The 14,068-nt window shown below is 40.2% G+C and overlaps 1 protein-coding gene across 1 annotated transcript; it reads left to right on the forward strand.

Annotated features, from left to right (window-relative positions):
• The first annotated feature begins 5,254 nt into the window (after positions 1-5,254).
• Positions 5,255-11,877, forward strand: LOC134636123 (myb/SANT-like DNA-binding domain-containing protein 2). Its single transcript, XM_063485950.1, has 4 exons — positions 5,255-5,696; positions 8,352-8,607; positions 8,698-8,761; positions 8,884-11,877. Exons 1-4 carry the CDS (start codon positions 5,265-5,267, stop codon positions 9,803-9,805), a joined length of 1,674 nt encoding a protein of 557 aa, XP_063342020.1. The 5' UTR covers positions 5,255-5,264; the 3' UTR covers positions 9,806-11,877.
• The last annotated feature ends 2,191 nt before the right edge of the window (positions 11,878-14,068 follow it).

Genomic DNA, 14,068 nt, shown 5'->3' on the forward strand with positions numbered 1-14,068 from the left:
TTCTATGCAGTCCTCTGAAAATCCAACATAGCTCAACTGTGAATAGGTCAAATGCTGATTGGCTGACAGCCCAGCCAGAAAAGGAAAGGGAGCAACAGTTCACCAGGATCAGTGAAAGCATGAAAAAAGCCTTCAAGGATCAAAACATACAGTATAAGAAGTACGCATAGTGTAGTAGACATTTTTCATTGTTTTTAGCATTTGGTGATGAGGAACAGTTAGAACGACCAAGGCCCTGAATGGGATGTGTACAATCGACAGATAGAGGAAGTGACTGACATCAAGTAATCCTACCAGTGTTAAGAAAAGGACAGCACAAAGGCTCTGATTGTGGCAGCATAAGAACATACTGTAAGCAACAGAGTCTACCACAGCTGACAGCACCCAAGTAGACTGTGCAGGGATCTGTGTTAATCTACAATAGGGATAAGGTAGGACTTTCTGTAGCTCCGGGGGTAGAGCACATCATCTACAAATCAGAAGGTTCAATTCCTGGCTGCTCCAATCTGCAAGCCAAAGCATCCTTGGGTAAAATACTAAACCCCAAGTTCCTCTCTGATGCATTCATCTGTGTGAATGTTAGATAGAAAGCACTTAGATAGAAAAAATGGAATACAAATGGGTGAATGAGGCAAGTTGTTTAAAGTGCTTTGAGTGATCAAATAGCTTCATAATAATTGTGTATATATTTATTTGATATTAAATTCATATTATTTCATTTCAGTTCAAACATGAGCTACATTCCCAGAAAGTCTAACCAGTAAAAATACTAAACCTATTGTCATTGTTCCAGAATACTTCATGCATCGTCTTATCCTGACAGGAAACATGACATGTTGTGTTATTAGTGGCTTCTTTTTCACACTGAAAGTTAGACTGTTGATTGTTTCCTGTCTCTGACCTTTAATAGACAGCAGTCCACAGACCTCATTCAAAGAAAATTATACAGGGTCCTGACCTATCTCTTTGGCCAGGTTAGGACTATGTTGACCACACACACACACACACACACACACACACTCACAGCCAAGCACTGGACAGATGGCAGAGCTGGACGGAATGACCTGCAGTCCCTGAAGAAAGCCAATCAAACACTGTCACAGAGAAGATGAAGTAAATAATGCCACAATCAATCAATGGGGCCATGAAATAACCAATTATATACTCAAAATCCAATAAAAATTCTTGTTCACTGCTGTGTCATGTTCCACGTTGCCCTCTGGGTGCAGTTGTAAGGATCAGCAGAAAAGGCACTCTGTCCCTATGTTTGTTACTCTGTTTATTTGGTATGTGCTGTGATGTTTTTTCACAAATATAGAATATAAAATCTTGAAGTAGATATACTGGATAAGATCTAAAAATGACTTCAGTTTTACCTTTGACATTCATTTGCCCATAATGAAGTATAACATTGTTACAGTGGATACATAGACTGTCTGTGTAACATAATTACTGACACTAACTGGTGAGAGTTTTTGGCATAAAGGAAAACCACTTTAGCTAACACTTGATCCACTGAGAAAGAATGTGTAGATAAAATTTTTACCATTTTTTAATCATTTTCATCAGTGACATAAAATATAAAAGAGATTGTCATTGAGACAAACTAAGCAAATCAACAAATCCATAAAATTATATCAGAGGGTTCCAACTTCGGGTGCCAATATAAAACCTTATCTCAAAGAGTGACTGTTGGAATTTAAACCTCTAACACAGGGTGTGCTGTTGTCATACCAAGATCTAAAATGCTTTCAAGCCTTCAGAAAATAGATGTGCACACACATGAGTCTTGTAGGAGATTTCATTTCTCCAAATTATTCAAACCATGTGCACAGATCTCGAAAGACAGTTTGCACAGGACACAATTCCCAGGAAAAATGTTTAGTGTCAAAGTCTGTGTGAATACAGTCAAAGGATATTGTAAAAATGTGACCTGCTTTGGAGATGTGAAGAAACAGACCATAACAGCTAAACTAAAGTTTAAATTTCAGTTTTAAAAAAAATCACTATTAGAGTCATAAAATCTATATTTTGGTGTGTTTGTGTGTTCACTTTTTGCTACTGAGACAGTTTTAGTCTGCTGTATTAAACTCTTTTCCAAACCTTGGTGACTATATTTACAAACTGAACTGAAAATGAGCAAAAGTCTCTGTGATGTGTTTTATTGTCAGTTTATGCTGGGACAAACACTTCCTGAATGGGAAATATAGTTTTGCATTGGATTAAATTGGACTCTGCACCTTATTAACTTCATGTTCACAAGATACTTAAAATATTAATGTAATTTTAAAACTGATAGGGTTTATTGTATAGTACTTATCAAAACCAGCAAATCAGTTTAAAAAAAGACTAATAAAGACACAAGTGGAATGTCAAAATAAGATACAATGTGATTATTATGGTGATGAACAACTTAAAATTAACATAAAAATCTAAAAGAACCAAAGAATGTCAAAAAATAATAATTTTTTAAAGAACAAACAAAAAGCGTATATGAATGAGTCTTTAATAAAGATTTAAAAGCAGACACTGATGACACGTGTCAGAGTTTTTTTGTTAAACACTACAGCCAACACAAAGTCCTAGAAGGCTTGTTACTCTTACTCTCTTACTTTCAGTCGTCATCCACAACAGCCAATTTGTTTACTCGGCTTATTACACCCCAATTTAGTTGCTCTAATGCACTGGGACGGATGATGATCACACACCGCCTCTTTGTCTACTGCAGCAAATTGACACTGAGAATTCAATCAACTTGGTGAACAGACAATTTAGATAAGCTCAAAAGTGCACACTTTGATTTAACAGGTGGTGCTTACCTTTATTTCAAAATGACCCGGGTCTCTGTTCGCTTTGCTGGTTGAGCTCCCAGATCGCGCCCAATCTGTCTTCCTTAGCCTCCTATCAGAATCCCGGACGAGCCCCCAATTGTAAATATCAACACTTCACCGAGTTCTTTTGATTCCTCAGAGGCATCCGATGGGAGACAAAACACTGCTCAGCAGAAAATTTAACACTTTATTACTCCTAGAAGGGAGATGCCTCCTGCATGACACGTTGTCGCGGATATCAAAATGGTGGTGTGCCCCTAACAGTTTTATTACAGAAGCTCTCTCAAACAACAGTGTCTCAGTAACTTTCCACTAGAGATGGTCCCCTCTTATCTACATTTTCCCAGGCAAGCGTGAGCGAGAGTCTACAGCTTTCTACTCCCCAAAGACACATGGTCTAATGCCTTTATTTTTCAGGGCTGTGTCCACTTAATACTATACTATAAAACTTTATAACACTTATTAATAAAAAAAGCATAGCATTATTGAGGCACTGCAAATTATTTAATCCCAACACCAATCAGCATCTCCAGAACTGATGAAGTCACTAAGGAAGCTGCGACTCCTCTAAATATATTTCATCACGGGCCACGTACAGCTGATTTTGGCCTTCCATGAGTCAGACCAGTGAAACTACACATTTAATCCCTATGATTAATTAGTATAAGAAAAAAAGTGTAATTTCAACAATACATGCAGTTTTTTTCTGCATGATAAAGAAATTCTGTTTTACTAAATGAAATAAATGAGAGTCAGAGTGGCTCTACGGGCTTAAATTGTAAGAAGTAAATGTTTAAAATTTACTTCTGGTAGCTCTTTGCCCAGACTGTCTTGTAATTAAAAAACAGAAAATTGTTTGTTAATTCACAGAAAATGTCCTATTTTTTCTACTACAGTCCCATTATTTAAAAAAACAAACAAAAAAAAAACAGTGAAAAATCTTTTCTGTTATTTAATTGTCTATCAATTACTTTACTACTTTAGTGTAGTATGAATGAAGCCTTGTGCAGGTCAATTAAGTCACAGTTAAAAATCTTATATTTATGCTCTCCTTTACTCCCAAAGCCATTCAGTAAGGCTAAATCAGAGTGTTTGCCAGGCCACTTCTGCTTCCTGCGGCCTTATGTTTGACACAGCTAGTATAACAGCCAGGTGACCGGATCTATAAGCTGTGTTTGAGCTGTTTTTGATGTCTAGATCATTTTTAACAGAATTGTTATCTTTTATCATTTTTGTAAGTATTATTGCTGACTGTTTAGTACCGACCATACAAGTGCGTGCATTTGTTTTAACTGAATGGTTTTTTAGTTTGTTACTAATTAACTGATATGTGCGTTTGCAGCTGTAGGTAATATCCTCCTGAAAAACAGCCTATTCATTCATGTCCTCTGAAATGGAGATTTGTTTTTGGTCTGTATCTTTTGACTTATGAGTCCTGATGTACTAAATAGAGGACATCCTGGGCTTTCCATTGATATCTCAGGTGTTTGGGTGGCCTCTATTACTTCCAAAGAGGAAGGAAATCCCCCAAAAAGTTCAGTGGGAGGGCATGGATGCAAGTTGTTAACCATGCTTGCTAGCTTTAGATGATACCAGCAGTCCATATGGACCAAATGCATTCTTGTCTTGTTATTGATCTCTGGCTCTCTTCCACAGCATGTCTTTTATCCTGTCTTCCTTCTGTCCTCCCAACCGGTCCTGCAGATGGCCGCCCTCCCCGAGCCTGGTTCTGCCGGAGGTTTCTTCCTGTTAAAAGGGAGTTTTTCCTTCCCACTGTTGCCAAAGTGTTTGCTCATAGGGGGTCATATGATTGTTGGGTTTTTCCTCTGTATGTATTATCATAGGGTCAACCTTACAATATAAAGTGCCTTGAGCCAACTGTTGTTGTGATTTGGCGCTGTAAAAATCGAATTGAATTGAACTGAACTGGTCTCATATTTGACTATTATTATGCTTATTATTATGCGACGGTGGTTCAGGGGGTTGGGAACCTCATCTGTAACTAGAAGGTTGCCAGTTTGATCCCCCAACTCTCTCTGTCCTGGTCGTTGTGTCCTTGGGCAAGACACTTTATCCTACTGGCGTTGGCCAGAGGGGCCGATGACGCGATATGGCAGCCTCGCTTCTGTCAGTCTGCCCCAGTGTGTGAGAGTGAATGAATAGTGGAATTGTAAAGCGCTATATAAATGCAATCCATTATTTTATTTTATTTTTGTCATCTTTCCATCAAATGTGGATATTTTGCTTGTAAATCCTGTTGGATATCATTTTTAATTAATTGTAGTTCTTCATCAGTGAGATGGCAACACAAATACAATAACTGAGTGCAATGAGAAACTGGTTTAGACTACATAATCCCTCCAGGATCCACGCCGTGCTTTTTTCCAAGCCGGACGTCACTTTCCCTCCCCTCCCCTTAGCAACAGAGGCAACATGGCGGCGTCCAGTAACACAGAGCATTCTCCAGAGATATCGACGCCGTTAAAGGTACCGAAAACCGAGGTGCCATCCCCTGAATCGGAGGATTTGAGTGACAGTAATCAATATCACTCTAATCCCTCGACGCCAAACCGCTTCTCGCCTTTGAACGTGAGCTCGGGGGCTGCGGGCCGGAACACGGCCTCATCCTCCTCCAACAGCTTCACGGCTTGCCGAGGGATGTCGTGGACGCCCTCCGAGACAAACGCCCTCATCGCGGTGTGGGGTAACGAGAGGCTGACGGAGGCGAGGATGCAGCAGCTGGAGGTCGCCGGCACCGTGTTCTCTGGTAAGGCCCCCGGTCCTGCCATGTACGAACGGGTGTCCAGAGCCTTGTCGGAGCTGGGATACGAGAGGACCCCGTCCCAGTGCAGGGAGAGGATGAAGGTAAATGAGCTTCAGAGGATGCAACAATAGCTTTAACATCACATACTAACCCTCCATCATCAGCACCTGGACCTGTAGCTGTGACACTGAGGTGGAGCTGCTACCTGTTAATCTACAGTGTGGCTCACACGCAGATAAACAAGTTCAATCATATTTTAACGTGTTGTTTCTGCTAAATACAAGTGCGCTCTGTGGACATGGCTGCACTCATCCCGCCTCCCTCACATGTACAGGAGGCTAATTGCGGCTGTCATGCCTGTTATTGTGCGTCTTCTGTTTATAACCACTTCAATTATCAGAAATGATATCCTTTATTAGAGTGAAGTCAGTTCAATCTAACACACAGATGAATGTTGCACACAAGTCATTAGAAAGGTCCTTAACACTTTATAATGATCATCACTCATATATGTTAAATAGAAACTCAGTCAAGTGTTATATTACTGTTAACAAACCGTAAAGTGATAATAATATTTACCAGTTGTTATTAATGTTGCAATTTATATTGATTCATGTCATTAGTTTATTCAATCAAATTTTATTTGCACCATCTGCTGCACCATTATTAAATGTTATTGTTGTGTCATTACTGAGATTAACATACTGGACAATCTGCCACTGGCTCTGCTTTAAACTGCTCTGAGATCAGCTTCCATCTATGCTTTGTGTGGCTACCATTAGCAAGTAAACAAGCCCTCCTCATCGTCACAGATGGGCTTATTCTTGTTAAGTACCTTGGCCAACATGTGTGATAAGCAAAACTTTGAATAACTAGGCAGGAAGTCAGCTCCTGCCATGCTCAGTTTAATAAAACAGCGGTTCACTTGTGGCCATTCCAGGCTCCAGTTGCCTAAGTGACCCTCTAATGCAGGGGTGCCCAATCCCAGTCCTCGAGAGCTACTGTCCTGCAGCTTTTAGATGCATCCCTACTCCAACACAGCTGAATCAAATGGTTTGATTGCCTCTTCAGCATGCCATCAAGTTTGGCAAATGCCTGATAACAAGCCATTCATTTGATTCAGGTGTGTCGGAACAAGGATCCATCTAAAAGCTGCAGGACGGTAGCTCTCGAGGACTGGGATTGGGCACCCCTGCTCTAATGTATTTACTAGCAGGTCATATGTCAATCAACGGTATTCTTCACTCTCACTGGTTGTCTCTTCAGTCGCTCGCCTGAAAGTTGAACACGGGTCCCACCAACTTTGCATCACGTGCAGTTATGGAGACTTGAAGTCACCAAATATCATTCACTTTCTAGAGTCTCTGGGTACCCACTTTGCTGTGGATCATGCATACGCAAATTAATGCTGTTCTCAGATTAGTTGTTCTAGGGTACTTACATTCAGTCAGACTCATTCAAACAAAAGTAAATTTCTATTTTTGGAAAGCTGCAGGGAGCTCTAGTTTTTTGGACAAGTTTTCGTCCATGTTAACATGGCCTGTGGAAACACTCTAGTAGAACCCAATGGATTTATCGGCAGGTAGATGTTAACAGCAAATGTTTTTATAATTATCATTATTTTTTGAAACCGCAAATGTTAGCTGTTTGCTAATATTTGCAGTCTTTAAAAAAACTTTTTCTTATTTTAACTTGCCAATTTAAAAAGAAAAGAGACGAGAGACACGTCCTTCAAATCTGAGCGTTGGCGTTGTATAGTTTGTCCACCAGATGGCACTGTAGAACTTTCCTGTTTGTAAACACCTATTTGGAAGACAGCCAGCTGTTTGGAGCAGGGCAGAGTGTAAATGAGTAAACAAATGATTACGCATAGCAAAGTCAGTTTATGTTTTGTGTGTATGAAAGAAGAAAACATATCGGTGGTATATCGGCATATTGGATTTTTAAATAATGAAATATCGGTATCGTTTTTTTTTTTTAAATCCTAAAATATTCGAGTGCTACAGTGCAATCGTAATCGCAGGGTTTTTTACTTTTCACAGATACATTTAAAGCGCTAACCTTTTTGTCCGTTTGCATACAGAGTGATTTTGATTTGTTGACGTAAACACATACATCACATTGGTATGCGATAAAAACCTGATAAAGTGGATGCAGGCAGTGTCGTTCAAATTTCGATGTAATCTCCATTTAAAAGGTGGTGCTGGGTTTTTTTTCTTTTTGGTTTCATTTCAGTTCGAAATGTTGATGTTTCATCATCAAAAGTGCTGTTTTGCATTGTTTTGTTTTTGTTGTTGTTTTTTCGGCATATGATAAGAACTGTCTCTGCCTTGGAGACCGATGAGGGCTGACCGTGTTGTGACTGGATTAGGCATCTTGCTGAGGGTAGGAGAGGCAGGTGGTGGCAGGTGGTGAAGGAGGCAGCTAGGTATGAGCTGCACCTTTCAGGGCCAGGCATAGGTGTAACCAGCACCACAGCATTTGTCATCACAGTGTTGTGAATTCACTTAAAGAGCAGTAAAAAGTGTGATTTCTTAAATAAACATGTACTTATTGTTCTGTGCATTTAACCAAACTAGATTATTCATCACCCTTAAAGCAACAGGTGGTCTTTTAAGAATGCATTTAGGAGAAATAATTGCTACACAGATACAAAAAACTTACCTACTGACTAGGTCAGCCTTTGGTAACAATGTAAAGAAGTGTAAAAATGTTCTTAATTGTGAAAGATGTGTTCATCCTCCCTTTACAAACAGACGCTGCGGCGCTGCTACAGCCGTGTGAAGGAGCACGGCATCGGTAAAAGGAAGAGCAGCTACACTATTGAGCAGCTGGAGAAGGTGTTCGGTCAGGGAGGCTGGGACTCCCAGAGCTGTGCCCCTGTGCTCATCAACAGCAGTGGGCTGTATCAGGAGATGGAGTCTGATGGTAGCACCCTGGAAGACTTCTCACAGGAGGACTGGTGCAACCAGGTGCTGGACTCGGCATTCCAGGAGGGAGACATGGAGACCGGTGAGTTTGGTGTTAGTTAGCGGACAACATCCAAAAAATATACGACACAGCAGGTGGTTTTGAACTCAGATTTGTGCTTTTTCCTACCAGAAGAAATCCAGTTGCCTAAACACAGAGTCCTACAGATCCAAGCGGAGCTGTCAGAACAAACACAGTAAGTCAACGAGAATCAAGACTTATCCATCTTTGTAAATGCAACTGAGATTATGTTGCTGTTTTTAAAATCTGCATGACCTCTCAAAAGCTGACATCACTGCTTTTTGATATTACACACAGAAAAAGGGACACAATGCAGACAGTGATCCGTATTCTTGAGTCTGTGCAGCTGAAGTGGGAGCACTTTCAGACGTGGACTGAGTTTTCGCGGCTACACCTCTCCAACAAGCTGGCCATCTTTGCTGTGGGGTACAACACGCGCTGGCGTGAGCATGTGCGTTACCACTATGCTGAAATCAGCTCACAGGTGCCGCTTGGTAAACGGCTACGTGAGTACTTCAACCCAGAGAAGCCCGAAGGCCGCATCATCATGACCAAAGTTCAGAAGATGAACTGGAAGAATGTCTACTACAAGTTTTTGGACATTACCATCAGCGAGGCGCGTTGCCTTGAGCTGCACATGGAGGTGGACTGGGTCCGTGTGTCCCAGTCAAAGGTGACGAGCTGCAGCAGAGGCACATCCCACTACCTCCTTCCTGGGGACATTCCCAAGGCGTATGGACTATACGCTATTGGCTACGAGGCAGCGTCGCCCTCTCATGGCACTGCTCAGACCTCTTCCTCGGGTGACAGTGAAGACCACAGCTTACCTCAGAGTGGGTTAGAGAATGGGGCTCAAAGCCAGTTTCATGGAGAAGGAGTAGAGCGTGGTGACAGGACTGGGGCTAAAGTCACTTACTCCTACCTGGGCATAGCTGAGGACAGGACCATACAGCAGTGTCTTTTTCAGCACTTTCAGGGCTCTGGCAAACACTATGTCCATGGTGAGCCCTCCGCCGTGACGCGGTTCCTGCAGGAGAACTGTCACGATGCTGGAACGAGTCAGACGGACGAGGCAGGTGAAGACTCACCTGAGCGTTGTGCCATTTACATCAAATTTATTGAGGTGGAGCTGGACTTCCTCTCTGCAGGCTCCCTGGTGGAGTGCCTGGAAACTGCTGTTGGCTATTCCTTAAAATACAACAACAAAGAAACGTTGTAACCACCCCTCACTGTTTCAGATTTGTACTGTTATAACTAACTTATACAGCCAATACGGCAGCAGGAAAGGTGTCTGTAATAGAGCATGGATGTGGAAGTTTTATGATTATCGGCGGTTATCAGTGATCATAGTTTTTCAAACTATGATCTAGTGAATTGTCTGAAAATTGTGAAAGGTGACCAGGGAGATAAAATGTTGTTTTTTTAAAGGGGACCTGTTCTGCTCTGACTGTAGGATCAGAGCAGCTCTTCAAAAAGAGCCTTGATCTTATACTGGTCCTTGGTGCAGCTCATCCACTGTCAGAAACAAACTGCTTGAATTCCTCATACCTTCATCTTACTTTCTCCTGATTGGCTGCCCCTCACAAACAAAAAGTGTGGCACTTCTGTTCTCTCAGCCAGAACTGTGCACCCACGATGCCCAAATGAAACATTTCCACTCTTACTGGCATCTCTGTGAGGCTGATTATTTAGAGCAGTGTGGTTGACAGCGACTACTTGCACATGTCACGAATACAACGGTCTACATTTATTTATTTTGTTTGACAAATAAATGCCACAAATGATCATACCTGAAAAAGTTCAATGTGTTTGAAAGCAGAAGTCAAAATTATTGTATCACTAAAATATGTGCAGGTGATTTTCTGCAGATGAGTCTGATTTTCTTGTTCGTTTGTGTTTCAGTTGCCTCAAGTTGAATTTTTTTTTATCAAGTCTAAAAGGAACAGTATACAATACAGGAAACATAATGTACAGACACGTATGCCTAACCTGTTACAGGGAAAAACAATACAAGAAGTGTGTGTACTGGTTTTTTTAGGCTGAGGTGCATTATTTAAGGATCTGCTGCTTTTCCAGTGTAGATACATATTGCCTCATCAGGGAGTGTTTGGTTGGCAAGGTGACTATTGCAGTATGCATCTGTCTACCTCAGTAGGATGTAGCAAAAATGGCAGCAAAGGGACCATAGTGTGTATTTATTCTGAAACTGCCTTTAATTTGACTGTCACAGTGTGGATACGAAAGTGTCTCAGAGTGATTATTGGTGGAGTTATGCCTTAATTTTGCACATGTAAGAGGGCTGCAGGTCGGGATGCTTCGGTTAAAATTTCAGGTCAGAAACGAAGAGTAAATATTAGCAAGATAATCCATCAGTGCACCCTTACCTTTCCAAACAATATGCTCTAATAGCACTATATGTTCTTTGTATTTACAGGATAAGACTGATGAATCTAAAAAACGGGCTTTTAAAAAATCAAAAATCTTACAACATGTAAATTTGACTGATTTCCATTAGAGGTCTTCTCACCAGGCATGTTTGCTACCAAGTTTATTTGATATTATTGGCAGTAGAACAAAGACTGAACCACTGATTAATGTGTTGTCTCTTTGCCTCATAAATATTTTTCTTGATTGTAATGTTTAGAAATTAAAGACACCATTGGAAAAGTAGTAGTAAAATATATAAATTCCCTGATATCGTTCTTTAACTGAACTGCCCCTACTAACTGAACTAAGCAGCAAATGCATCATACACCATTTTAACAGGAGTGTAAGACACTGCGCAGTACCTGGAGCATCTCTGTCTGCAGCCATATCCTTGTGGATAATTAGACACTCTTCAGATCATACTGAGAAGTTATTAGCACCTCCCACATTCTGCTTTTTGCAAAACTAAATGGTGCCTGTGTTTGTGAAGTGTGCTCGCTTGCAGGTTTAAACCAGGCACAGCTATAAGACTATAAGCTGAAGAGGGTAACTGATCCTTGACCAATAATCCTTTCTGAACAGGATTTCTGAGGGTATGTGCAATGTGCCAGGAAACGACTGTGTAGAAAAGAAACAACAGGTAATTCCATTGTGAACTCATGTAAATGAAATGTAATATTCATTTATATATATATATATATATATATATAAAGAAAATTCTGGCTTTAGCAAACTTGCAGTGTTCATTTGTTTGGGTATACAGTATAAAAAGATGAATATGATATTTTCTATTTTATTGGTTGACACCATGTCCTGTATGTGATTGTTTCAAAGTCACTGTCTTGTATGTTTACATGTTTGAAAAACAATAAAGTGGACACTCACTGTCATTTGCCACACAGTGAGAATGGAGTTTTTGCTGGTGTGTGTGTGTGTGTTGAGCTTTAGGTCAGTGCCTTGCGTACACCACACATATGCTATTAGAAAAAAATCGGTTATTGCTACTGGTAATTCATATTTGAAGAGTTTTGCAGGTAAAGTGTATGTAAAGACGAAGAATGACAAGGCAATGAGCTCATGCATAAATCTCAAGTATGTTTTCAATGAATAAACAGGGTGAGAGTCTGTCACAGCAATAACATGAACAGATAAACAGAATCACTAGTTAACCTAAACCAGCTGTAGGTGGAAGTTGAAGCACCCAGACACAACTAATCCGGAGAACATACATGGATTCAAACCAAGGGCCTTCTTTCTGCAAGGCAACAGTGCAACCACTACAACCTGGGCATCCCTGGACAACTTTCCTTCAGGATGAACTGGAGAAACCTTCTCTCAGTGCACTTTTTGTTCATCAGGTCAGTGTATTTTGCAATGGAAGGGAAAGTGAAAGCAGTTAGGCATGCTCAGACTAAACATGTCACTCCCCCATGAGGCCAGCAGATGGCCATAGCAAGCTACCACTGTAAAACAGCACAGTGTAGGGTACACCTGATGGTAATTTTGCATCCCTGAGAATTGACATGAAGTGTAGTCTGCTTACAAACAGTATAAACATGTGATGACATAAAATTAGTGACACAGGTGTGGACTAACATGCTGAAGGAGACCAAACAACAACTGACACTGTACACTACACTTGACGTGTATGCAAAGGGACAATGCCACTGACCTTTTGGAAAGCAGCATTTGAAACTAGGACAAATATCTAGAGATTTTTCAGTGTTCAAATATCTGAAACAATATCGAAATCAGAGCAGTGTTTCATGTTCAAATAAATTAAAGTTACTAATAAGAGGTTTTTTTTATTATCTTTTTAATCTTTTTATGATTTGTGCAGAAAGGCTCCAAATCATCCAGGCCATGACTATGTTTTGACCTGTTACATGGCCAAAAACAAACAACATCGCCACCTTTATAGTTATAACTGAATGCATTACGCTTGAGATGTTAGTAATGTTCCTCTTGAACATAAATCTAGTATTGTATCTCTTTCTGGTTCTTTCCATGGATAGCACTTAAATGTACTGTTAGGTGTTAGATAGGAATATTTACCATGTAAAGCCTGAACCATGAAATAATAATAATAATCTATTAAACCTTCTGCCATTTATTTTTAAATGAATTAAATATTGATTTGCATATACAAGTTTTTAATTTGTATCATAATTGCTACACTCTTCCTTTTTTGCAATTTATTGCTTAAAATGTATTGTGCAATTTATTTAGACCAAAAAAAGTATCAAAAGTCAAACTTTACAAAACTGTGTGTATCAAATCTATTACAGTTAAGAGGCCAGATCACTTTTCCTTTGCTGCAGAATGTATTTGTATCTAAATATATATAATAAACCATTACAGTGTGATTATGTATGAACACATAAAAGACGTTGGACAGTCATATGTTTTTTGTGTGTGTGTTCTTCAGGTTCTCTGCAGCACATTCAGTTGAGCAGCTCTTTGCTCCTATTACCAAAGAACAAAACAGAAAATGTGTACCATTCCAAATACTTCAGAACAAATACATACAAAACCTTGACGACATTGGTTTAGATCAGTTTTTATGTGCTTGCTGTTTTATTTCTTTGGGTTTGATTAAGTGTGGAGTGGATTGAGATAGGATATGTACAGGATATGTTTTGATGGGCTTAAAGAAAAACTAAACTGATAACAGAAGGAAGGAAATTTCTTTCATGTCTCGTTATAGGTCGTTAATTGGAGTGAGCAATATGTTCGGCCTCCAGGTGTCAGGTTTGTTTACCGTTTGACCAGCTCCTTGTAGCCATTTGAGTTAGAAGCCTGGCCCAGAATGCAGCATGAGCCTCACTGATTTTTGCTCCTAAATAAAAAACGGCATGTTTTGACAGCTTTTGCCTGAATGCTGTGGATTTGAGCTGGAGGCCCAGATGCAGTTTACAACAACACAACAAAATCTCATCCCCGCAAAATTTGGACACTGCTTCTTTAGATTTAATCACGTGAGCAACCCCTGTTCACCTCTCATAATTGAGCAGTCTGCCTGCATTAGCCTCACCCTTGTTGCTGAGGCAACTGG

This window comes from Pelmatolapia mariae, linkage group LG10_11 (assembly GCF_036321145.2).
Source record: "Pelmatolapia mariae isolate MD_Pm_ZW linkage group LG10_11, Pm_UMD_F_2, whole genome shotgun sequence".
NCBI classification, from domain to species: Eukaryota; Metazoa; Chordata; class Actinopteri; order Cichliformes; family Cichlidae; genus Pelmatolapia; species Pelmatolapia mariae.